This window comes from Stenella coeruleoalba (genome assembly GCF_951394435.1).
Source record: "Stenella coeruleoalba genome assembly, chromosome: 3".
NCBI classification, from domain to species: domain Eukaryota; kingdom Metazoa; phylum Chordata; class Mammalia; order Artiodactyla; family Delphinidae; genus Stenella; species Stenella coeruleoalba.
This window is the reverse complement of record NC_137148.1, coordinates 172328087-172353268: the sequence shown is the minus strand read 5'-3', so window position 1 is coordinate 172353268 and position 25182 is coordinate 172328087. Positions and strand designations below refer to the sequence as shown.

At 63.1% G+C, this 25182-nt stretch overlaps 1 protein-coding gene across 1 annotated transcript; it reads left to right on the top strand.

Annotated features, from left to right (window-relative positions):
- The first annotated feature begins 3874 nt into the window (after positions 1–3874).
- Positions 3875–24744, top strand: REXO1 (RNA exonuclease 1 homolog). Its single transcript, XM_079918187.1, has 16 exons — positions 3875–4145; positions 13855–15581; positions 16534–16638; positions 17837–18047; positions 19850–20013; positions 20163–20294; positions 20359–20482; positions 21020–21133; positions 21242–21379; positions 21496–21609; positions 22202–22275; positions 22499–22609; positions 23025–23140; positions 23307–23445; positions 23632–23752; positions 23831–24744. Exons 1-16 carry the CDS (start codon positions 3989–3991, stop codon positions 23917–23919), a joined length of 3636 nt encoding a protein of 1211 aa, XP_079774313.1. The 5' UTR covers positions 3875–3988; the 3' UTR covers positions 23920–24744.
- The last annotated feature ends 438 nt before the right edge of the window (positions 24745–25182 follow it).

Sequence of the window (25182 nt, the reverse complement as noted above, 5' to 3'; positions counted from 1 at the left end):
CGTGGTCTGAACTTAGGATGAGGAAGGACAGATGTCACGTCCCCTCCTGGTGTCTTCCCACCGTGGCTGCGGTTGGATTTCATTTTGGACAGAGGGACTGAAGACCCTGGCCCTGGAATGGGAAGGGACCCAGGCTCCCTGTCCCATACCCTGAAAAGGCCTATCCCGCCTTTGGCTGCACGAGGTCTGTGACACCCCTCTGTGTTCCAGAACCTTCCTGCCTCCCAGTTGGCGGCTGGGGCGTTTGGATGGCACTAGCGTGGACCGGAACGGCCCTGGCAGGATCCAGGGACAGGTGCCTGGGGTCCTGGGGAGGGCGGTGGGGCTGCAGAGGATCTTCCCGCGGTGGTGAGATGCCTTAGTCCAGGGGGCAGAGGGCGGGCCCGGGCCTTGTTTCCCTTTGTGTCTGTCTGGACGCCCCCCTCATTGTCCCAGCCCTGGCCGGTGCATGTCCGCGGGGGTTGGACTGTGGTCTGAGGACCCAGGGAGCTGAGAACTTGTCCCTGCCCCCCCTCCCCCCCCCCGTGTCCAGGAGTCTGGAGGGACCGATGGTCATTGGGGTCTGGCTCCAGCCATTTTAGCTGTGGCCTCTCGAGGTGTGGGGGGGTAGGGTCCTAAGGGATTTGTGCTTTCGGGTGACCCCCCCCTCCCCTTGCCCTGCCTGGCCTCATCCTGGTATTTAATTAATTAAACATGTCTTTTTTAAACCCGATTTCCAGAGCCTTGTGGTTTTTCCCATCGCTGGTCCGAGCCAGTGGGCCCTCTGAGTCCCTCTGTCCCCCTCGCCAATGGGGTCCCCAGCCTCCTCTTGGGGAAACTGAGGCAGTGGGCTAGTGAATTCGGGGACCCAGTGGCGGTCTTGGCAACGCCCCTCCAGCCCTAAGGTGCGGGGGGGGCTGCCGTCCAGCGGCACCCACGCCTCGAGCAGCTGCGCCCCCAGCCCGCCTTCCGGCTCCGTTACCCGGCAACCGAGGCGCGGTGACACGGCGCCCGGGGGCGTCCGCTGCCCGCCCCCTTCCGGAACCGGGGGCGGGGGGAGCCCGCGCTTCTCTAGACTCTAAAGGACTCGCGGGCTCGACAGGGCTCCTCCCCGGAGGTTCCCCTCGACCCCTGCCTGGCTCCTGTGCCCATCGTCTGGCCGCTCCTGTATCGTGTATGCCTGCTGTATGCCGGCTCCCAATTGAGAGGGCAAGGGGCCTCGGGAGCGTTGAGAAACTGGTGAGGGCTCTGAACCCCTTCTTAGGAAAAGTGCATCCCAGGTTCCAGCGGTCTCCAGAGCCCGGATGGTGTGTGGGGGACTGCGGTGGGGGGAGCGCGGACCCTCCCCACGGGTTTCCCCGCTTCCCGCCCCTGGGAAGGCGGCAGACCTGCCATCTGGTGGCCTCCCCTGGTACTGCACCACCGGCTCCGGCCCACCCCTCCCCAGGGTCCTGTCCTTGGGGCCGCCAAGGTCGCCCCAACCTGGGCACGGGGCCCTCGCCTTTAGTCGATGGTGGCCTCCCTCTGGCACTCCCCTTGCTCCCTTTCTCCTGGAATCTGGCCCGAAAGCCCGCAGATCTCGCTCCCTGGACCCCTGTCCCCCTCCAGCTCTGGCAGGCTTCTCTGCTCCTTTGTGGCAGGGTTCCTGGAATGCTGGGTCCACGCGGGCAGCCCCCCCTTGGTCGCACTCCCACGTGCCCCGGAAACAGCTCGAAGATGCCCCCTCTGCCTCCTGGACGCTTCATTGGCAGGTGGCCTTGGGACCCCTGGCCCTCCTCCCCAGGTGTGCTGAGGACACCCCCTGGTCCATGCCAGCTGGGCCTCACCCTCAACTCCAGGCCCGGAATGTTCTTACCCCTGCTCCCAGTCTGCCTTGGTCGGCTTCCCTTCATCACTGCAGCTTCATCTTTCCAGGTGTACAGGCCAAAATCTTTGGGGTCACCCGTGACTCCCCTCTTTGTCTCACCACCCACGTCCAGTCCACCCGGAAATCTCCCTAGAGCTCTACCTTCAAAACATATCCAGAATCCACCCACTTCTCCCCCCTCCTCGGCCTCCACCTGGTCCCACCTCATCATGGCCCACCTGGACCAGCATGGCCTCCCCTGTGGTCCTTGACTCCCACCCTAGCTCCTGACAGTCTGTCCACCCTGTAGTGGCCACAGGGCACCAGTGAGCACCTGTACCAGGTCCAGTCCCTCCTCTGCCCATAGGCCTGCAAGGTTCCCACCTCCCTGGGGATAAAAGCCCATGCTCTCCCCGTGGCCCACAGGGATCTGCACGACCTGCCCCGTCCCCTTCCTGCCCTCCCCTCCTCCCTCTCTGCCCCTTGCTCACTCTGCTCCAGACACATGGACCTTCTAGCTGTTCCTCCAACATGCTAGGCCCGGCCCTGCCCCAGGGTCTTTGCACGGGCTATGCCCTCTTCCTGGAAAGCCCCTCCCCCAGATGCCTGCTTAACTTCCTCATTCGCTTCCTTAAAACTGCTCAAATCCCACCTTTCCCATAGGACTATGTGAACCACCCCTTGTCCCAGCCCCCTACTCTGTTCTACTTCCCCGTCATAGCACTTTTTACCTTGTATCAAGATATTTACTGATTTCCTGTTGTCTGTCTGTCTGCATCTATAATGCTACAGCCACCAGGGTGGGGATCTTTGCTTTGTTCAGGAGCCCACCCTCCTGTTGGCAATGGAGGAGAGGCATTGAGAGACCCCTGGGGTGAGGGGTCTCAAGCCCATATGTCTGCAGGGCCAGGTGGCTGAGGTAGGGAGAGAGGTGGGTTGGGAGAGCGGGGAGGTGACCTGCACAGACTACCGCCTGCTCACAGGAGGATCCTTGGTAATTGCCAGCTGGTGGACAGGCTGGGAATTGTAGTTGTATGTGACATCTCCCTACATTTTAAAAATGGGCAACAGGGCTTCCCTGGTGGCGCAGTGGTTGAGAATCCGCCTGCCGATGCAGGCGACGCGGGTTCGTGCCCCGGTCCGGGAAGATCCCACATGCCGCGGAGCGGCTTGGCCCGTGAGCCATGGCCGCTGAGCCTGCACATCCGGAGCCTGTGTTCCGCAACGGGAGGGGCCACAACAGTGAGAGGCCCGTGTACCGCCAAAAAAAAAAAAAAAAAAAGGGCAACAGGCAAATTTACATCATTTGAAAAACTAGTACTGAAACAAAACTGGTACTGAGATACACACATGTTCACAACAGCACAATTCACAATAGACAAAAGGCAGAAACAATCCGAATGTCCATCATTTGATGAATGCATAAAATACGATTTAGGGCAGGGCCTTGGTATACAGTAGGTGCTCAATATTTGATGGATAAATGAGTGAATTGGAACAGGTCTCCTCTGGTAGACCTGGGGATTAGACTGCTGACAAGAGTCCAGGTGGGAGAAATGAAGCGGTTATTGCCAGTCAACCAGGGAGGAGTTGAGTTTCAGAGCCTGAACTGGGTAACTCAGGTGAGGGTTCCCAGGTGCAGGTGAGATGCGCCCGCAGGACTCGAATCGACCCGCAGAGGGCGCTTTAGGGGGACAAGCTAATAGAACGCAAATTGAATGCAAATGAGCCGCAGCCGAGCCGTGTGGGGCGTTTTTTTTTAATCAGGCGCGCCTTGGACAGCCCAGGTGCCGCAGGGGCCTGGGGCTGAAGATGGTGCTTCTGCCGCCGCAGAGGCCCGGGCGGCGGCGGCGGCAAGACACCCGGAAGCCGCAGGCAGGGCAGCCTGCGCCCCCCCATCACTCCCTCCGCAGCCGCCTGTCCCAGGCCAGGGGTCCGTGACCCACCTCGGTCCCGCGGGAGCAGGCGCTTCTGATCAGGCGCACTTCGGGCAGCCGCTCCCGGGGTCCCTTGCGGCGTCGTCCCGGGGGCCTCCGGGGACCTCGGAGCAAGATGGCGGCGGCGGCGGGGTCCGTGAGCTGCGGGCGGCGGCGACCGCGGCGCCAGTGAGGGGGCCCGGGGGCCCGGGCGGCTCCGGGCCGGGGCCCCGCCGCGGGACGGACCATGCTACGCTCCACCGGCTTCTTCCGGACCATCGACTGCCCCTATTGGGCCGGGGCGCCTGGGGGACCCTGCCGGCGGCCCTACTGCCACTTCCGGCACCGCGGGGCCCGGGGTCCGGGCGCACCTGGCGAAGGCGGAGCGGCGCCCCCCGCAGCAGGTAATGTCTACGCGCCCGCCCCGGGCTCCGTTCCCTGGCGCGGGCCTGGACCCCAGCGCCCGGGTTTCCATGGTTTCCTGTTCCCCGCTCAGCCCTCTCCCTGCATGGTCGCGGGCTTCGTCCCCCCAAGCCGGGACCACCCACCCCGGGGCCCAGTGCCAGTCGCGGGACCTCTGTAAGCCACCGTTTCCATGAGTGTAAAACGTAAACAATGGGAGGACCTGCTCTCCTAGAGGTGTCGCGAGGGTGGAGCGCGCGGGGATCGGGAAATGAGCGCGGCCGACACTGGTCTGCAGGCCCGGGACTCCTGCCCGGGGAACCGTTCCCGCCGCCTCCCCGGCCCGGGGTGTTGGTTGCAGCCGTTGTTTATTTCCGCGCTTCCTCTCGCGCCGCGCCTCTGCTCGTGGCCGCTCCTGTTTACTACAGCGGAGTCGAGAGGGTCTTGTTTAGCGGCCGCCGACTGTGTGTCGAGCCTGGTGTGTCATGCCAGGGTTAGGGAGTGAGTCAAACCCGGTTGACTGTGTGTTGTGTGTGTTTTGGGGTCGGGGACCGCCTTCCGAGAGAACGCTCAGAGACTGCGCATCCCATCAGCGTGGTGATTATCAATGTCATGGCAGAGTTCGGTGAGAGCTGTCAGGGGGCAGGCAGTGCTTCTCGTAGGAAGTGTGGGCCTTGAGCCGAGACGTGAAGAACGGGGGCAAAAAGAGGGACATAACAAGGAAAGGCCCGCCGGGAGGATCGAGTGTGGTGTCATTCTTTCCGAGGGGAATTCAGGCTCCCGCTGTGGCCCCTGTCCTCCGGGACTGGCTCCCCCTTTCCATCAGGGCCCAGATTTCCCCCATAAGGCACTGGTCCTTGTCTCAGAGTCTTCTTACTTGAAGAGAGGGGCGTCATTGCTAGGATGAAACCATAGGGCTGTTTTCCCAGTTTGCCAGAAAAAAAAAAAGGTAGAATTTTTTTCAAATTTCCACTGTAAATTTGCTCAGACCGCTGGCCCCTGTAGCCCAGTGTTTGCTACAAGGTCGGGCTCCACACCTGCGCTGGGCTCCAGCCTGCGTCTCAGGAACCTTCCCTCGAGGAGGGAAGACAGACGTGCACGCAGGTGCCTGAGCTTCAGGTCTGGGAGAGGGGAAGGGGGTGAGTGGGAGGCCTCTCGGTGGTCACCCTGTCACAGGGCAGTTTCTCACTCCATCTGTTGAGTTATTGGCGTGGTGTGTGGCGTTCTGTAAAGAGCCCCTGGTGTCTGGGTTCCTCACTGTCAGGACAGACCGGGCGGGCCGGCTCCCTGAGACCCCGGGACTGACTCTTCTGCAGGCCCACAGGTGGCCTTCCAGCCGTCTGCGCTCTGGGGCGCTGACTTCTCTTCCCGTGCATTTCTCTCGTGCCAAGTCAGTCTCTTGATTGCTTCCTACACCACAAATGGCCATTTTCCCAAAGGATCGTTTTTGAGAATCCATTCGGTTGATGTAGCCCTGTCTGCTTCACTTTCCCGCAGGAAAAAGTGCAGCTGCCTACCCCTCACCCCAGTGTGTCTGCATTTTCCTTTTGCAGGTGAGAATAAGCAGCCCTCTTCCCATCACAGAGGGCGGGGCCTGGGGGGCGTGCTCTGGTTACCTTCTGGTCGAGGGCTACCTTGCCCTGCAGAGAGGCAGGGGCAGATCCCAGCCTGGCCTCTTTCTCGCTGCGGGGCCTCTCTGACACTCTCTTTTCTTCTCTGTGGCGTGCTCGTGGGCCAGGGGGAGTGTGTGCCTAGACCTCCCCCACCCCTTCAGCTCCCGTTGCTCCAGATTTTGACAAACCCACTTCCCATCGGGCTTGGAGAGACTGCAAAAATCCAGGCTTTGGGGGTCCACTTTTGACCAGATAGGCACGGCCCAAGCACAGGTGCTTTGGCAAGGGTGGGCTGCGCAAGGATGCTGAGGTGCTGGGTGATGGCCACCTGCAGGCAGGATGTGGGGGTCCCTGTGTAGCCCAGCACCTCTGGCCTTGGGTTGATGGCCTCCTGAGGGCTGGGTGGGCATCCCGTTCTTCCCGGCCCTCAAATCTGCCCTCCTGTGCTCCAGTGTCCCCACCTTGGCACTCAGCTGGGGGATGCCCAGTTACCGCCACGCACCCTCAGTCGTGCTCTTTAACCAGTGGTAGGGACGATTGTCCCCATTTTAGGGACAAGGAGACAGGCCCAGAGAGGGGAAGCCACGCACCTGTGTACACATGGCTGGTAAGTGGGGGACACGGGGTTGATCTGGACTGTCAGGCCCTTGCCCCTCACCACCGACGGCCGATTCCTGCTGCCTGACACATGTGGGACCTGGGCACCTCGGTACCCGTTACATGTGGGCTCAGTGCTGTGCCCTGAGGCTGGGAGGTAACAGTGAGAGCTGGGAAAGACGGTATAGCAGGGCCTGAGCACTGAAACCTTCCAAGGATGGGCCGGAAGGAGGCTGGAAGGCGGGGGTGGCCCCAGCTGGGTGGCAGTGGCAGCTCCCTGGGCAACCCGCTCCCCGGGGTCTCAGATTTAGGCCTCGGCAGCGGCCCCTTGTGGTCTGGAATCCTGAGAGCAAGCCCTGCTTCTCCAGGGAAGGTCGCAGCCAGGAGTCAGGCAGGGAAGGGAGGGTGCAGCCAGAGAAACGAGTGCTTCCAGCACAGGGTGGGTTTTGTTTGATTTTCTCCGCGAGCTGACTTGGAACAGGAGGGGGCAGCAGCCCCTGCAGTATCACTGCCCCGGGCCGCTGGCCACGCTGCCCCTTAGCTGCCTCCCCCGTGGGCTGGGTGCCAGCAGCTTTCCCACTGCCCTGATGACAGTGCTTTCCTTGGTTTGACACTTTCTCTTCCAGAGTGAACTGCCGTGAGCACTTCCCTCCCTCCCCTTCCTGGGAGAGAACTCATACTGAGAAAACCTCAGCAGAGAGCAGAATCGCCTTTGTGTCTGGAGGCCCAGCCAGGGTACTTGAGGACCTGGGAGGGATTTTCCTAGCTGGTTGTCAGGTGTGGTCTTTGGTCAGGCCAGCCACGGCCTCTCACTTCATCGGGGGGTCGGGGGGAGCTATGAAGAATAGCAGAAACTGGGGACATGGGGGGTTATCCTCTGGGCCAGTCCTGGGCACTTTGAGGTGTGGAGCAGCCTCCCTGGTCACAGCCCCTCGATGCCAGCAGCCCCCCCAGTCACAACGTGCACAGATGTCAGATGTCCCCAGACGTGGCCCAGTGTCCCCTGGGGGGGCGGGATCACCCTGGGTGAGACCCCCTGGTCATAGGCTGCTTCTTGCTGAGGCCACTTTTTTTGATTTAAAGTCTCCTCCCTGCCTCTCCCAGGGAACTGTGTGCCCAGGTGCAGCTCCAGCCCCAGGGAGCCCGGGCCACCAGGCTCAGAGGACAGAAGCTGTGGCCTCCCAGAGGAGGGGCCTTCACTGCCATCCCGTGGGTGGTTCTCTTGTTCTATTGTTCTTGACTTTTTTGTAAAGAGAGAGTAGAGGAGAGGTACTGTTGGATTTTCAGGGCAGAGTTCGTCTCTTACACCAGGATGAGAAGAATCTAGGTTGTATTTGTGGTTCAGCCCCACCCAGATGCAGCCCTTGTCTTCGGGGGCAGTGTCCCAGCCAGCGGCAGCCTGGACACGTTGTCTCTCCATTCAGAGCGCTTTTTTTTCTGGACTTGGAGAACGTTCATTTTAAAACCACTGGAGAATGCCGCAAAGTCAAAGGAAAGATGTTTCATATGTTGTCGCAAGTCCTGCATCTGCCGGCTTGTTGTGCGTCCTCCCAGCCTCAGAAACAAAAGGCTCTGTGTCTCTTTTCTGTACTCGTGACCCTGCCTCACTGGTGAAGTTGCATTCTTTTGTGGAGGCTCCAGAGACTCCAGTGAGGTGAGAGGCCATCCCCAGGCCTGCGGCCCCTCTTCAAGCACTTGGGGAACTTTAAAAACCTGCCTTCTTGCCCAGATCCAGGCTTGGGACACTTGAATAAGGGTACATCTGCCCTTAAAGCTGTTTTTGGTATTTTAGGAGTCTTTGCTTCGTGTCAGTAAAGCAGTGTCTCTCACCGTGGACAGTCCTGATCCCCTGGGGGACACAGGGCGATACAGGGACATCTGCGGTTGTCATGACTTGGGGGTGCTCCTGGCAACAAGGGGGCGAGGGCCAGGGATGCTGCTCAGTGCCCGCGGGTGCCCAGGATGGCCCCCTTCCCCTACACACACAGACTTTTCCAGCCCCAAACGTCAGTGGTGCCAGGTGACATGGAGCAGCCTGATCAGTGTCCCAGCACCTGGCCCCTTTCGTATTTGAGAATAGGACAGGAGGGCTGGCCACGCCTGCAGGGAGCCAAGAACCCCGAGAATCGTCGCCGCCCCAGCTCCTCCGGCTCTGGAGGTGAGGCAGGGCGGCCCAGGCGCCCAGGTTGGGGTGGACAGGGACAGCACCCTGCTGGGAGAGCTCAGAGGACCACGTGGGTGCCCGAGTGTACCCCCCACCCCCAGAGCATCCTCCAGAGAAGAGGTACAGGCGCCACGGCTGGCTTTCAGCCCTGCAGGTGGAGTAGGGCCTCAGATGAAGACCTTTTGGCTCCACCTTCCGTTGTGCGAAGAGCCTGGCGTCAGTTACTTCTGCAAAACGGGGTCGCGACGCAGACCCTCTACACACAGTGCGCCTCTCTCGTCTCAGCTGTGCTTCGCAATGCTCCTGCTTTGCCGTCCTCCTCCACTCCCATTCTGCCCTCAGAATCCCCCACACAGGATCATTTCCAGTGACGAGCGAGTGCTGGGTGCATAGGAATTTGGTTTATTATTATTTAAGCTGTCCAAGTGCGGAAGGTAGACTTCTGCTGGTCTGATCTGACTCAAAGCAAAACCTGGAACGCTAAAGAGGAAAAGTGCGGAAGGAGGATCACGGGAGCTGGGAGGTGGTCAGGGCAGATCCGGCCGGAGCCCCACAGGGTTGTCTCCTGGTCCCCTGTCCTCCTTGGTGGTGGCAGGTCCTCAGGCTCCTGCGGTAGCCAGTCTGCCCTTTGAAGAAGCAGGCACATGTGCCAGCGGTTTTAGGGCGCTGGGTCCGTGGCTTCCTCTGAGCACTGAGGCTTTCTGTAAAGGGCCATGTGGAGCACCCTGCCCCCGAGGGCTGCGCGGGTGGCAGGCAGTGTCGAAAGCCCAGGAATGTTGCTGGGGGAACTGCCCTCCTGCCTGCTGCTGTAGTTGCTGGGGGGAGCAGGACGGGTGGCTGATGGACCTGGGTGCTCTGGGGGCTGGGACTTGGCCATCTCACAAGCTGTGGCCTCAGCCTGGGCATGCACGTGGGCACGGCACAGCTTCTGTGTCGTCCGTAAAATCAGGAGCTGGCTCTGGGGCCTTCCAGGGGCTCTTCTGGGTCTGTCTGAATTCAGTACTTATCTGGGGACCAGGCTGTGGGGACTCTGCAAGGGAAGGAGGGATGTCCAGCAGCACAGATAACGGCCCAGAGTCCGGGAGAGCGAGCAGTTGGCACCTGAGGTTGCAGGGAGTCGGGCGAGTATCCCCAAGCAAGCAGTTACCAAGCTGGGCTTTGAAGGATGAATAGAAGTTTGCCTAGTGGCTGGAAGTGGAATGTCCTCCATTCTTTATGCCTTTGAGGCCTCTGCCACTTGGGTAGCTTCCTGGGGCAGGGCTGGTCTAGTTGCTCTTCTTCGACTCATCCTTGTGTCCTGCTTACCTCTCGTGTGGTGGGATGGTGTCTGTCTTCTCCTGGCCCCCCTGCCCACCCCCTTGTGTTGTGACCGTCCCCTGGGTTGGAGGAGTCCCCACTGATGTCTAATCAGAGTACAAGTGGGCGGGGGGTAGGGGTGGGACCACTGTGTGCTTCTTGTCTTTGGAGGTGCAGTGGGGAGGAGGGGTGGGGTGATGGGGAGTCTTTCGGGGCCCAGAAAGGATCGCGCGGCGCTGGGTCTTCTGGTCTGGGGGCGGGGAGCCAGGGTTTGGGGTTAGGCAGATCCCTCACCCGCTGCCCTAGACCCAGCCTCCTCTCTCCTCTGTGAGGGGGGCTGACGCGAGCAGGGCGAACGTAGAGATTAAAGGGGAAGGCCTCGGAGCCGGCTGGGTGGGGGTCACGTGCCTCCCAGTGGGGTCTTCACGCTCATGTGTCTGCTCATTTTCGCTTGTTAATTTTACGTGCAGCTAGAGCTTGTGGGCCGGGCGTCTGCGCAGTTATGGAAGGGTGCGGAGTGTTTTCTGGAATGGAAGGGCGTGGTGGGAGCAGAGAGGAGCAGGGGGAAGGCTTGGAGGGGTTGGAGGTGGCCACCACCCCGTGTTGTCCTTCGACCCGCCGTGGGCTCTGCGTGATCCGTTCCCTGAGCGCTGTGGCCCCGAGTGTTTGCTTTTCCCGGCGTGGAGGTGGGGCAGCTGGCCTGGGCCCCGCTGTGCCGGATGCTGCTCAGAGCTGGTGATCAGAGCCGGTCGGGACTGGGTCACTGGGAGAGTGTCCAGCAGCACCAGAGCCGGGAGTGGGAGCTGGTGCACACAGAACTGGGCACAGGGACGGCTGAAGAAGGCTCGGCCCCATGAGCTGGCCGGGAGCCTTCCCAAGGGGCGTCCTTCAAGCGGTGGCCCACCTGGGCAGGCCCTTGGCCTTGTGGGTGTCCCTCTAGTGGCAGTAGCCAACCCCTTCCTTGCCCTGGGCCGGGGGCAGGAACTTCTGAGAGTGTAACCCCAGCAGCCAGGCCTTCAAGGTGCTTTTCCAGTCATCCCGAGGTTCGCCCCCTTTCCGAAAAACAGCCCAATTAATCTTGTTTACCAAAGGCATGCTTCCCTGGTGCAAGCCCCGAAGGAGCTCCCATTGGCTCCCAGCCAGGTTAACTCCCCAGTAATGGGGAGGTGCTTCTGAGGTGCTCCCACGGCCATTCCTGACCTCTCAAGGGTCACCTGTCGAGTCGCTTGTAAAACATTTTCTTGGGGAGCTTCTCCAGTTCCTACTGGTCCCTGAGGCGGGGTACGGCGGGGGCGCTAGGTAGCATCACAGATATCTTCTCCATTTGCCCGCCTCCCCCCACGAGCCTCCAGTAGCCTTGGCAGGGGCTTGGGGCTGCAGCTCCAGGGACCAAGCTCTGGGCCCCATGCACTAGCTTCTGAGCTACAGGGGGCTGCTGCCGAGCCCCTGGCAGCTGTGTCCTTGATGCGGCTAGACCTGTCTGGAGCTCCTCGGGTTGGTGATTTGGCCTTATGGTACCTTGGGGACACTGAGGCCCTGGAGGGGAGGGTGTTGGCCTAGACCGGCTCACGCCCACCTTGGGCTGTTTCTTTTGCTTTTTGGTGTAGCCTGATGGGGTGTGAGGAGGCAGCCTCCCCTGGGACTGAAAACACCCCCACGCTGACAGAGCTCCTGGAAGCTCAGATCTAAGGGGCTGGGGGCTGGGTCCCAGGGCACCTCCTTCCTCTCCTTGCTTCCAAAGCACAGACTTGTTTGTGGGTGGATCCCTTTCAAAATGCAAAGTGCAGGGGTTTGAACTCTGCCCTTACTTGGGAAGGGCTAGAGGCACTCCTGGGTGATTTGCATGTTGTCTGTGGCCCTTTGTGACCTGTTCCAGAGCAGGTCAGAGGTGGGGAAGGACCCCCATCCATTTGATCCTCACCCTGCCCTGCCCACCTCTCCTGGGGGAGGGCATTCCCACCAGCTGGGCCCTTGCTCCTGTCCCCCACCTAGGGGAGCCGGCTGGGGTGGGAGCCATCTTGGCCTCAGGAGGGAGGTTGGGAGTGAGGTGGGTTGGGCTGGAGGCCCCCTGAGACCGGCAAGACCCGACCCACCCCTCACTTGAGATGCCCTGTAAGTGCCCCCTGGCTTGTGTCCTGGGCCCTCCACTCCGAGGGGACGGCCTGCGGGGGCGCTGGCTCTTCTGTTCCTCCGGGCGGTGGTGGGCTAGGGGTGGGTCTGCTTTAGTGCCTTCGGACCCGTTGAGGGTTAGGGTGGGCTGGGAAGAGGGCCCTGGATCTCGCTGTTGGGGTTTCTAGCCTTTCCTCTCTGTGGTGCCTTCACCTTGAACCTTGTGGGGGGGCAGAGGGCCCAGTGGCTGTATGTCCTGACCTGTCCCCCACTCCGCCCTTCACCCTGGCATCCTCAGCTGGGAGGTGGGGGCATGAAGTGACTGCTCCCCGGCACCCCAATCCCGCTGCCCCCTGCGCCCTCTGCAGCTTGGTTTTACCTCCCCATCTATAACCCGCATCTTGGGTGTGTCCTCGGTGTTCTGAAGCACAGATGTACGCGCGCGTGTCCTTTCTCCTTTCTAAGCATTGTTTGAAAAATAGGTTCCAAGGTACAAGCCAGACAACAGGCCTGCAGTGGGCCCCGCCCCACCTTGGGCCCCCAGGCGGCCCAGGCCCAGCCACTGGCCCCGGCAGTGCCGGGTTCTCTGGTGCTTCATCGGTGATGCGTGCGTTTCCCGGGGCTTCTGCAGCAAGACCCCACTCACCGGTGCCTTAAAACAACACAGGGTTTTTCCTCTGGTGGTTCTGGAGCTCAGAGGTCCAAAGTGGGTCTCCCTGGGCTACAGTCCAGGTGTGGGCATGGCTTATCCCATCTGGAGGTTCTGGGAGAATTGGCTGTTACTTTGCTAACCAGAAAGCACCAAATCGATCCACTTTTCTGCCAGAGGTTTTACAGATTATGTCTGGCAGACGCTCTAACAATGAACCGTCTCTACGTTCTGGAATATTTGAACACGTTATCCTTTCTCAGAACGTTGGGCTTTATTTGCTTACATCTTACTGAGAATTTCCGCACCTCTGTCCTGAGTCTCCCGTGAGCTTCGTGTCAACGTGGGTGGTATTGGGGTTGGACTGGTCTCGTGGAATACACCCTGGAGCCAGGTAGCCCACCAGCCGCTCCGCCACCCCTGTTCAGCTTGATACAAACCTAAGTGTGTGCTGTGCCCGCCTTGCCGTCCGCCCCACTTCGTGCTTCCCCAACATTGCCCATTGCCGGAACGTCTTTCACGCCGTGGCGCTGTTCCCTGGACATCGTCGTGCCTCGCTTCCCCCGTGAGATGTGCTGTGCTGTCCTTCGTCCACCCCACCCGCTGCCCCTTCCCAGTGGACGCTTCGGGGCTTTCTGTGTCCTCACTGGTACACACGCAGCCGGTGGAGTTCTCTGTGGGCGAGAGTGCGTGTGGGGGACAGAGCCCTAAAGGCGCTGTCACCAGGCAGGGCCGTGTGCATCCGCCTGTCCACCCGCTGCTGTGGGTGGGCTGTGTCGGCCCCGCCTCCCGCTCCCTCTCGCACCCCTGTCGCCCCCCAGTCAGGCGTCTGTGCGCTCTGCGCTTTCTGCTCTGGCTCGGTGTCCGGCCTCCCCGGCTGCAGGGAGCAGCGTGGTGTGTCTTCAGTGTGGGCTGGGCCCTGGGGAGAAGCCACCCTCTCGCCCAGCTCCCCAGGCCTCACCATCCCCTGTCCCAGGCAGTGAAGTCCCCGGGATCTTGTGGCCTCCTCTGGGGCCTGGGCTCTGTGCCCTCACCCTACCTGGCAGCCTCTTCGGGGCAGGACCTGCAGGGAGGGGCCCTCTGGAAACCCTGACTTGCTGCTGGAGCCTTGGTGGGGGTCGGCCGGAGGTCTGGCCCCCAGTAGGTTCTGGAGGCTGGTACTCTGCTCTTCCTTGCTGGCACCTGGGGTCGAGACCCGGGACGAGGCAGTGACCGGTCACTGGCTCGTCTGGCCTGCTGCTATAGCCACCTGCTCATTGCTGTTTTCTCCCTCTCCGTTTCAGGGCTCGGTTATGACCCGTACAACCCCGAGCTGCCCAAGCCCCCTGCCCAGAGGGAGAATGGCGCCCTGGGCAGAGGTGCCGAGCCCCGCTCAGACATCCTGGAGCTGGAGCTGGTCAACCAGGCCATCGAGGCCGTGCGCTCTGAGGTGGAGCTGGAGCAGAGGCGCTACCGGGAGCTCCTGGAGACGGCCCGGGAGCATGGCTCGGCCGAGGCCCCCGCCCTGGCGCCCCACGGCCCCACTGCCGGCCTGGATGGGGACACCTTCTCTCTATCCTTCGAATACAACCCCGGCGGCCGTGGCCTGTTAAGCCCCGATGCCAGCTACCAGCCCACGCCTCTGGCCAGCCCCACCGAGCCTGGCACCAAGTACTCGCTGGCCTCTCTGGACCGGGGTCAGGGCCATGGTGGAGGGGCTGGTGGCACCCTGGAGTACGTCCCCAAGGCCGTGGGCCAGCCCCGGCGGTATGGCCGCCCCATCTCCAGCGGCAAGTACGTGGTGGACAACTCCAAGCCATCTACAGACCTGGAATACGACCCCCTGTCCAACTTCTCCGCCCGCCTGCTCAGCAGGGCCAGCACCAAGGACGACAGGGCCCCCAAGCGGCCCCGGGGCTCCCGCGGCAGTGAGCCCTACACACCTGCACCCAAGAAGCCCTGTGACCCCTTCGGCGGCTGCGACGCCAGGTTCTCAGACTCTGACGATGATACCGCTGCTGCTCCGGGTGACAGGCTCGCCACCGCCAGCCCCCCGAGAGCCCGAGTGGGCCCTGAGAGCAAGGCCCTGGGGAAGCCGGGCTCTAGGGAGGGCCCAGAGCCTGAGGAGGGCAGCCTTCGGGAGACCAAGGAGATGGCCGTGCAGTACGACGTGGGGGACCTCGGTCAGCCTGCCAAGGGCCCAGGCGGGCTGCCTCCTGCCAAGCCCAGTTCCCCGGGCAGGGCCTCGCAGGAGCGCAGCAGCCCCAAGGAGGGGAGACCCAAGAAGAAGAAAAGCGGGGGGCCGCCGGCCGCCGGCCGCAAGGATGGTGTCGGGAAGACAGGCAGGGGTCAGGATGGAGAGCATGGGAGGCCAGCCGAGAAGCCCTGTGTGGACAGGAGGGGCCCGCGGGCCGGCAGCCCCCGGCACAGGGCGGAGCGGCCCCAAGGGACCAAGAAGAAGCCATCTTCAGCCACTCCGGTGGCCAGCTCAGGGAAAGGCCGGCCCGAGGGGCCGGGACCGCGGCCCAGCCCCGCACAAGGGGCTGCCCACCAGCTGCCAGACAGGACGGGCAGGAAGACCCCGTCAGGGAAGCTGGCACAGCGGAAGGCCCGCTCGCTGGATGAGGGTGCCCCCCGGGGTGCCCCCAAGCTGCCGAGGCGGGCCCTGAGCCACGCCGAGCTCTTCGGGGATGAGAGCGAGGACGAGGACCCGGGGCCCGAGGCGCCCACCCCGCGGCCGCCCACCCTCCCCAGCCTCAGCTCCAGCTCCGATTCCGACTCGGACTCCAGCCTGGGCCCCTGTGGCGCGCAGGGGCCGCCCAAACGCCTCAAGGCCTCCCCACCCCCGTCGGCCAGGCGGTCCTCCCCTCCCCGCCCCTCCTCCTCCTCCTCAGGGGCGGGCTCCGACGTGGACTACTCGGCCCTGGAGAAGGAGGTCGACTTTGACTCCGACCCCATGGAGGAGTGCCTGCGCATTTTCAACGAGTCCACCGCTGTCAAGACGGAGGACAAGGGCCGCCTGGCCCGGCAGGTGAGGGCGGGCTGGGCTCGGGCAGCCGGGCTCCTTCCTGGCTTCCCCCGTGACTGGAGTCCCAGCGCCTGGTGGAGACGGCTCGCTCAGCGTCGGCCTCTCAACTCGTTCAGAATTCAGGACCCCTCGCTGGCTGCCTGCTGCCCCCCTGCACCCCGTCTAGAAAGAGGACGCTGGCTTATGGCCCACCCAGCGGGGTTCCCACGGCAGCCTTCTGAGAGCATCCCGGCCAAGGGGTATCAGGCACCACCATCCCGCCTTCCCCAGCCCTCTCTCCCCACTGAAGCGTTGCTTCTCCCCTGCCTCTCTTGCCTCTCCCCTCCTCCCTCCTTCCCCGGCTTCCCCCCCCCCCCCCCGCAACCCGTCCCTGACCCCCCCAAACTCAGCCAGCCTCCACCTTTCTGGTCTCCTGCTGCAGTGTCCCCACCTCGCCACCAGAGGGAGCTTGCTCTAAACAAAGCAGGCTGAGCCAGTCAGTCCCTGCAGAGAACCTGCGGCTTCTGAGGGATCCCAGGGTGGGACCCTGGCCCCGCCCCTTACTGCCTCCACCCTGTTCTTGGCCCTTTGCTTTTCTGATTTCTTCCCCTTCATTCCCACGATTCTGAGCTTGTCCCTGTGCTGGCTGGGTGGGAGGGGAGCAAGAGGCAGGCGTGAGCGTGGGCTGGGCCAAGTCTGCAGAACTCACCATCCGCAGGGCCTGGGAGGGGGGCCCGGGGTTCAGGCAGCAACTGGGGGCCTTGGCTCCGGGGCGCCAAGTCTGTTTGCTCACCTGGGAGGTGGGGCAGATGCCCCAAATCGCATCTCTAGACGCGGCAGCCCTCCCTCAGCACGGTACTGTCTTCCACCCACTACTCGGGCCTGGGAGTCAGGCGTGCTGCGGGCCAGGGTGAGAAGAGCCGCAGCATCGGTGTGTGTGTGGGGGGCCTCGCTGAGGGCCGGATGTGTGTCTCAGCCCCCCAAGGAGGAGAAGACCGAGGAACAGGGGCACTCGGGGCTGACCACTCTGTTTCCTGGGCAGAAGAGGAGGATCTCTCACCTCTCCAAGCAAGGCAAGGAGGTAAGGGAGGGCCCGCTTCTGGGTCCTGGGTAGAGGCTGGCAGGGGGGAGATGGGCCTCGCTCTCCCTTGCCCATGGGTGCCTCTGGCAGCCGTGGATCCAGCACTGCCTGTGTCCTGCAGAAAAATGCCAGGGACCCACGTCCAGTCATCAAGTTGCGCTTAGTGCGCAGAGTGGGGCACAGAACAGGGACAGCGAGATGAGGGGCAGCCCTCCAGCAGGGTCGCACTGCCCCATCCCAGTCCCAGTTCAGAGGTACGCTGTGTGATCTTGGGCAAGTGGCGTGACCTCTCTGAGCCTAGGTTTCCTCCCTTGTGGTCCAGAGACAGGATCAATTGTCAGTCACTATGGGGCTGCTCAGTTAGTTAGCACAGGGAAGGCTGGAGCAGAAGACAGGGCTCCTGGCTGAAGAACTGCAGGTGATCCAATCACCAGACCCCTGCCCCACCCGGATGGGGATTTTGGAAGTACAGTTCAGAGAAGATTGGATCAAGCAGGATCTAATCTAGGTGCTGGGGGTTCCCACCCACTCTGTGTCTATATAAGGGCTGAGAGCACAGTCTGGGCACTTAGAAGCCAGGACAGCAGGGCTGGGAAGGGACCTGGGAGAGTGAAGCATCATGGTGAATTTGAGAGCCGAAGCACCAAGCTGGTTCCCTCCCGGGTATCTGCAGACTTGGGGGGAAGCTAGTTGGTGCCTTCCAGGGTATCAGCAAACTCAGAAGACCAGCTGGTTCCCTCCGGGACCCCTGCACACTCAGGAGGAGGAGAGCTGGTTCCCTCCGGGACCCCTGCACACTCAGGAGGAGGAGAGCTGGTTCCCTCCGGGGCCCCTGCACACTCAGGAGGAGGAGAGCTGGTTCCCTCCGGGGCCCCTGCACACTCAGGAGGAGGAGAGCTGGTTCCCTCCGGGGCCCCTGCACACTCAGGAGGAGGAGAGCTGGTTCCCTCCGGGACCCCTGCACACTCAGGAGGAGGAGAGCTGGTTCCCTCCGGGGCCCCTGCACACTCAGCAGGAGGAGAGCTGGTTCCCTCCGGGACCCCTGCACATTCAGGAGGAGGCTTCTGAGGTGGCCTGCTCCATCCCAGCCCTGGAGCACCTGCCGCCCGCCCCACAGTACTACCTCTCTCCTGACACCCCTCGAGGCCTGCTCTGGGTACCTCTGATGTGCAGTCTGGACTTGAAATTTGTCACCCAGGCGGAACCCACAAGCAGAGGCCCAGCGCCTCCTACCCGTCCCCCGACTGCCCAGGAGGTGTGCTACCGCCGGGCCCAGCAGGCACAGAGGGAGTCAGCCAGCCGGCTCCAGGCTGCCCAGCCGCTGGCCGAGAAGCAGTCCTCCATGCACATCTCAGCCCCCGGAGAGAAGAGGAGGATTGCCCACGTCCCCAACCCCCTCCTGGCTGCAGGTGGGTCCCAGGGTTGTGGTCTCGGGAGTGCTTCTTGTCCAGCAGGAGGACCCCAAGGCCGGGCTCCTTTTATGCCAGTAGTGGTGGCCTTGAGCAGGGTCTGGCTGCATCTCGGTGATTATATGTCAAACGGGGATAAAAGTCTCCCAGCTGTGTGGGAGGCTGAGGCAGGCCTGTTGTGGCGCCCGGCGGCTCTGGGCCTCTGTGGGCTTTGGTGTTAGCAGTGGGGCGGGCCGTAGGGAGTCTGAGGGGTGTCTTCCTCTCTTCCCTGTCTGTCCACCAGCCCCAGAGGTCTGCCTGTGACTCCGCTCTGCCCCTGCTGCCTGCTCTGTTGGGGGCTCCCACCCAGGTGTGGCTTGCACCTGGTAAGGTGTTAATGGGGGGGGTGGTCCTGGAGGCCTTCACCCTTGAGTCAAGCCAGCTGATCTGGGGTGGGAGTTAGGGGCTGGTTTTCCTCCCCCTCCCACCCTGAGGGCCACTTTCCCCCCACTTGGGCTTGTCTGAAAGCTGGGTTGCCCTTCAGCAGTCCGATGCGTGAGGTGCTCAGTGGTGTGTCTGGGGCTGAGGACGTGGGACAGGAGCCGGGGCTCTGCAGCCACCTGGAGGCTCGTTCAGATGCAGTCGTTTGCCCCCTTGGACCAGGGGGACCCTTACTGCCTGAACAGCTGCTTGGGATGTCCTTCCTGCTAGTTCCAAGACCCCTTTGAGGAGTCAGCCCCGAGGAGACGGCTCCACACGCTGGTCCTGCGGATACAGGCTTCCGCAGGCCTCCTTGGTTTCCCTGGGTGCTAGAGCCTCCTTCAGGAGAAGCTGGCCAGATCCCCATCCTTCCCCCGCCCCAGGATGCTGGAGGGAGCGCTTACAGCCAGGCGGCTTGTCAGCCAGGGGCTCTATCTCCGGCATGGGTTTTAGCAGTTGTTTGGCCCTGGGGATGTGAACAGAGATCGACCTGAGTTGTGGACCTGAGACGCACACTGTCAAAAGCCTGCACCTGCTCTCAGGTTGTCTGGTCATCACCGATGGCTTGGGACAGTCCTGCCACCGTTGTCACTGCACGCGCTGTGGTGGGGTGGCGGCTCTCCTGAGCCCCAGGGGGACTCACCTGTCATCCGATGCCTCATGCTCCAGATGACCGTAAAAGCGTTCCTTCCTCCATCACTGAAAAGTGTGCATTCTTAGAGCCGAGGCCGGTCGGCAGCTGGCCGCCTTTGTGGCCCGAGAGGCTGGGCCTGGTGTGGGCCCCGCCGCTCTGTATCTGCCTCGGTCTCCTTGCTGCTCCTGTCCTTCCTCGGGGCTGAGCCCTCCCGCCACCCCACCCACCCTCCGAGCCCTTGGAAACAGCCCTGCTGGTGGTCACAGGAGACTGTCTGGTTTGTGACCTCATCAAAGAGAGAGACAGAACAGAGGTCGCTGGGGGCAGGCTGGCCGGTCACAGTGAGCAGGCCCTCTGCCCAGGAGCCAGGGCCTTTCGTCCCTCACACTTGAGTGCCTCGGGGTCGGGGCCGCAGCATGTGGCAGAGGCTCCCCTCACCCCCCCGCCACTTGCAGGGCCACCCCAGTGGCGACCTTGCCTGAGCTGGCCTCCGAAGCCCCGTTTTCGTCGCGTCCCCTCTCGATGGACTTGCCCGAAAGCTGATAGAGCCTAATGGCGTTCCACAGCCCACAGGCCAGACCCCGGCCCTTCTGCCTGTGCCCCAAGACGCACGTCCTGCTGGCACTGAACGGCCGCAGCTGCCTGGTGCTCTGCAGCTCAGTGATGGGCGTGCTCTCCTCCCGTACTCACGTCCCCCGTCCCCCTCCAGCCCCTACAGGTGCCAAGAGGACCCTCTCGGCCGGCAGCAGCCAGCCCCCCAATGGCCCTGAGCCGGGCAGCCAGCCCCTGAAGACGCGTACGTTGTCGGGCATGGCGTCCAAGACTACCGCCACCGTGGCCCCCAAGCGTGTGGCGCACAGTCCATCTTTACAGGTGAGCCCTCTGCTTAGCTTACCTCTCCCTGCTCCCCTGTTGTTTCCATTTAACCCGTAGCCTTACTCCTTCGAGCAGTTTCAGTTTGCAGACCCTGAGTGGGGTGCAGACGGGAGCGTGCCACGCTCTGCTGGTCTCTGTTCCCCTAGAGTTTAAAGAAGCCCGTTATCCCAAAAGAGTTCGGGGGCAAAGTTCCCACTGTCATCCGCCAGCGCTATCTCAACCTGTTCATTGAAGAGTGCCTCAAGTTTTGCTCTTCTAACCAGGAAGCCATAGAGAAGGTGTGTGGGGCGGGGCTGGTGGGAGGCGGGGCTGGGCTGGGCTGAGCCGAGTGTCCTCCTGCAGGCGCTCAACGAGGAGAAGGTGGCCTACGACCGGAGCCCCAGCAAGAACATCTACCTGAACGTGGCCGTGAACACCCTCAAGAAGCTGCGCGGCCTGGGCCCTGGCACCGGGCCTGGTCTCAACAGTAAGTCGCCTCCGGAGGACTGGGGCCCAGCCCTCCCCGGGCCACCGGCAGGTTGTCAGACAAAGGCTCTGCGCGCCAGCCACCCGGTTGCCAGGCTCCTGTCAGGATGGCGCTGGGCCCATGCCCTCAGAACAGCCTCCTCTCGCTGTTAACCGCCCTCCTCAGCGAGCCGAGGGCCGCCACTAATGGGGGCCTCTTCAAAGCGCAAAGCAGGGGGGCATTTCCTGAGCCCTCTCGAAGGATGCATTAGCGCCTGTCTGCTCCGCCTGCTCTCCGGTTCGGCCCGCTTCCCTGGCAGGCAGCTGCGCACAGCGCCCGAGGTGGCCATCAGAGCCTGTGTAGAGTCCTTTCCCTTCCTTCTCCAAGGGGTGAAGACCCCCGGGGGGTCCAGGGGCGGTGGAGGGGCTGCCGGGCAGCCTGCTGCTCCCCAAAGAGTGCACATCACAGGAGGTCAGGCCGTCCCCTTCTGGAGGAGGGTGGAGGAGCACTTGTGAGGGCTGAGGTCTGAACCTCGTTTACCCTCCCCTCCCCTGCCAGAACCCAGCGGCCGGAGGGTGGTGTCCCATGAAGTGGTGCTGGGGGGCAAGTTGGCTGCCAAGACCAGCTTTTCGCTCAGCCGTCCCAGCAGCCCCCGCGTGGAGGATCTGAAAGGTGAGCTTGGCTCTCCAGGTGCGGCCCCTGGAGGCTCTCCCACCCTCCCCGGCCACTGGGTCCAGCCTCAGCCCGGCTGGGGGCTGACCCCCTCTCCCCTGTCCCCAGGGGCCGCCCTGTACAGCCGCCTCAAGGAGTACCTGCTCACCGAGGCCCAGCTCAAGGAGAACGGCTACCCCTTCCCGCACCCCGAGAAGCCAGGGGGCGCCGTCATCTTCACGGCCGAGGAGAAGAAGCCCAAGGACTGTGAGTACCTCCTGCGCCACCGCCCTTGGGGCGGAGGGGCCATCTGGGGACAGGGAACGCCAGGCCCAGGCTGGCCTGACGCATCGCCCTTCCTCCTGCCCCGTCCCCACTTGCAGCCGCCTGCAGGGTCTGCTGCCGCTGCGGCGCCGAGTACCTCGTGTCCTCCTCCGGCCGCTGCGTGCGCGACGAGGAGTGTTACTACCACTGGGGGCGGCTCCGCCGGAACCGAGGTGAGACCCCCGCTGGGCCGGGCTGGCGCCAGCTCTGACCATTTGTAACTTTTTTCTGTTGGTTGTTCTTCATGGGAAAAGTAACACAAAGGTCTTCCTGTGACAGTGTTCCCGGGTAGATAAAAGGAAGGCCTCCCACCCCATGAGGCCCCCACGCATCCTTTCCACGACTGTCCCCATGGAACGACGTGGGCGGTTCTGCCCCAGTGGGAACAAAGCGTTCGTCCTGTCCTGCGGCTGCTTGTTTCATTTTGTCGCCGGTGTGGCCAAATTCCCTCTCCTGGGAACACACGGGGTGGAGCTGCCGGCTGGCCGCCCGCAGACACGTCTCTGGGTGGGCAGGCCTCCCTGGGGGCCGCGCCAGGCGTGTCCTCACTACCAAATGCGAAGGGCTTGCGCTAAGCCTGGGCAGGGCAGTGGGTCTGCGAGCTGTCCTGGCCCCTCACTGCCTGGTCGGGCCTGGCGCCCTTCCAGGGAGGGGCACTGGGAAGCCCCTGCCCCGCGCAGGCAAACCAGCTGGCATTTGTAGTTCCCTGCGGGAGGCTTGGGCCCAGGGCATCAAGGAGGTCTGCTGACCGCGTCTCCCTTGCAGTGGCAGGGGGCTGGGAGACTCAGTACACATGCTGCTCGGCCGCCATCGGCTCCGCCGGCTGTCAGGTCGCCAAGGTAGGTGTCCTGGGCCCTTCCTCGTCCTGGGAAGCCCCTCCCCGATTCTGGCCAGAGCCCTGACCTCTGAGCTGCCCTTTTCCCATCCTTGATCTACCTGCCTGGTCTGGGGGCTTTGGGAAGAGGTGGACAGTCTGAAAGCCACCAGCACAGCACAGGCCCCTGAGCCCGGCCTTGCCCTTCCGAGCCTGCCGCCCTGACCTTCCTTCCCTCCCACCCTCAGCAACACGTGCAGGACGGCCGGAAGGAAAACCTCGAAGGGTTTGTGAAGACCTTTGAGAAAGAACTTTCAGGAGATGCACACCCAGGAGTCTACGCCCTCGACTGTGAAATGGTGAGGCGGCTCGGCTGCCCAGCGGGGCTGACCCAGTCTCTCTACCCAGAGCCTCGGGCCAGCGCAGGTGCCGGGATAAGTGCAGGAACGGCAGCCGGGCCCACCTGCCCGCTGAGCACCCGTCACAGCCTTGCCTGCGCCCGAGGGCCTGGCACACAAGGTCCACCTTGGCTCTCGGAGGCTGTGTGGGCCTCATGAGCACAGCTCTGGCTTTGGGAGGGTGCCTGGGCTCACGCCCCCTCCGACCCGCAGAGAAGCCCCGGAAGGCCTCTGGCCTGGTTTCCGTATCTGAGAGTGGGAGCTGAGCCTCCGCCCGCAGGGTTCAGGGACAGGGTGGCCTAGGCGGGAGTGCTGGTGTGCAGGGCGGGGAGGGCCACCGGGTGCTCCATCTGAGGCCTGTCCTCTGGCCCCGCAGTCTTACACCACGTATGGCCTGGAGCTGACGCGCATCACGGTGGTGGACACAGAGCTCCAGGTTGTGTACGACACCTTCGTCAGGCCGGACAATGAGATCGTCGACTATAACACTAGGTGTGCCCCTCCCACCCTGACCCCCGACCCCTTGACCAAGGAGCTGGGAGCCCTGGCAGGACCCCCATTCCCCACCACGGCCCAGCCTTCCTGCCTGCAGCCCAGCCCCGGGTTGGGGTCCCCGTGCCCTCCCCAGCTCCCTAAGGCCTCCATCCTCCCACCCCAGGTTTTCAGGGGTGACTGAGGCCGACCTCACGGACACGAGCATCTCGCTGCGGGACGTCCAGGCCGTCTTGCTGAGCATGTTCAGTTCAGACACCATCCTCATCGGCCACAGCCTGGAGAGCGACCTGCTGGCCTTGAAGGTACCCGCCTGCCTCGTCTTCGGCTCTCTGAGGGTCCTCAGAGGGTGGGTGGGGCCGTCTGGGGCCCGCTGCCCTCAGCCCAGGGCGGAAGCTGTAGGGTCGGGGAACAGGCATTCGGCGTCCCCCTCCCCCCTTTGCCACCCCAGCCCTCCTGTGGTCTGTGACCGCCCACCCGCCCGCCCGCAGGTCATCCATAGCACCGTGGTGGACACGTCCGTGTTATTCCCGCATCGCCTGGGCCTCCCCTACAAGCGCTCCCTGCGGAATCTCATGGCCGACTACCTCAGACAGATCATCCAGGACAATGGTGAGTGCCGGGCCGTGGGGCCGCGGGGGCCACGGGAGCCGTGGGCTCCCTGCCCTGACGCATTTGTCTGCCCTGCAGTGGACGGGCACAGCTCCAGTGAGGACGCCAGCGCCTGCATGCACCTGGTGATCTGGAAGATCCGCGAAGACGCCAAGACCAAGCGGTGACCGCCGCCTGCCCGCCCGCCCACCCGCCCGCCTCTCCTGCCGCCCCGGCCCGTTCTCTACCCCAGGCCTCTTCCAAAACAGTGCAATAAATCTTGAGATCTAACCCTGTCCACGTCGCCAAGACACAGAAAACCGAGAGAACGGGACAAGGCGGAGGCCACGAGAGCCCAACGCCGAGACTGACCCCGGAGCCCCGAGCCCCCGCCGCACCCCGTCGCCCATCCCTGCCTCTCTGCCCCAGACCTCTGTCCTCTGGAGACTGCTGCTGACTCGACGGGCGAGGCCAGGGCCCTCCCGCCCGGCACCTCCAGCGGGCCCTGCTCGTGCCCCAGGCAGCAAGACCACCTGCCCCTGCTCCTTCTCGTGGGTGGGGGGGCGGCTGGGCAGGCTTGTCGAGGGTTTGTTTGTGACAGGAGTTGTCTTTTTATTTTGTATTGTTATTTTTATTATTTGTAATTTAAACCTGATAACTTGCACAGTTGTCTTCCCCCACCTGGAGGAGCAAGGCCCTGGTGCTGCCTTCCCTCCCGGGGGACGGGGGTAGGGCTGGGAGTGGAGCACCGGCACCCCGGCAGCTGCCAGGACCTGGGAGTTCTGGGAACCAAGCCAGCCCCTCCATCAGCCCCCAGGGCCTTGCCTTCTGGACACCCCAGGGCCCATCAGCCTCTGGACACTTGTCTTCCCGCCAGAGCCCCGCCCTCCTCGGGGGGCTGTCTGTAAAGGCCCGCAGTGTCCCAGTTCCTGCATCCCCTCTCCCCCACCCCCAGGCAGGGGCAGAATAAACGTTTGTATGGATTTTAGAGCTCATGGCGTCTGGAGGTGTTCTTGGTGCCAGGTGTGGCTCTACACACACAGTGGAGGTCACCATCACCCGTAACAGGGGGAATCAGGAATGGGACCTTGCTGTCCCTCACAAAAAACAGCCCAGTGCTCGGGTTGCCCCCAGGACCAGTGTCCAGAGCAGACCAGGGCCCCATGCTTCCAGCCCCTCGGCGTTCCGTGACAGTGGGGCTAGCGGCCAGGCCCTGGGACTGGAGTTGCCTTGCCCACTCATGAGGTGGGGCCTGCGTACGGGGCTGGGAGTGGGGAGACCCCGGCCACCGCTGCATGTTCCCTGTCTGAGCAGCTAACTTGGGAAGGGAAGGGCAGCCACTGGGTAAAGCAAAAAGTGAAGCCCAAAGAGCCTCATGGGTCGGGGAGATGCTGGGGGGCCCCCGGTCCCTGTGCAGGAGCACAAAGGTGCTGGAAGGAGGGCTGCCTGGA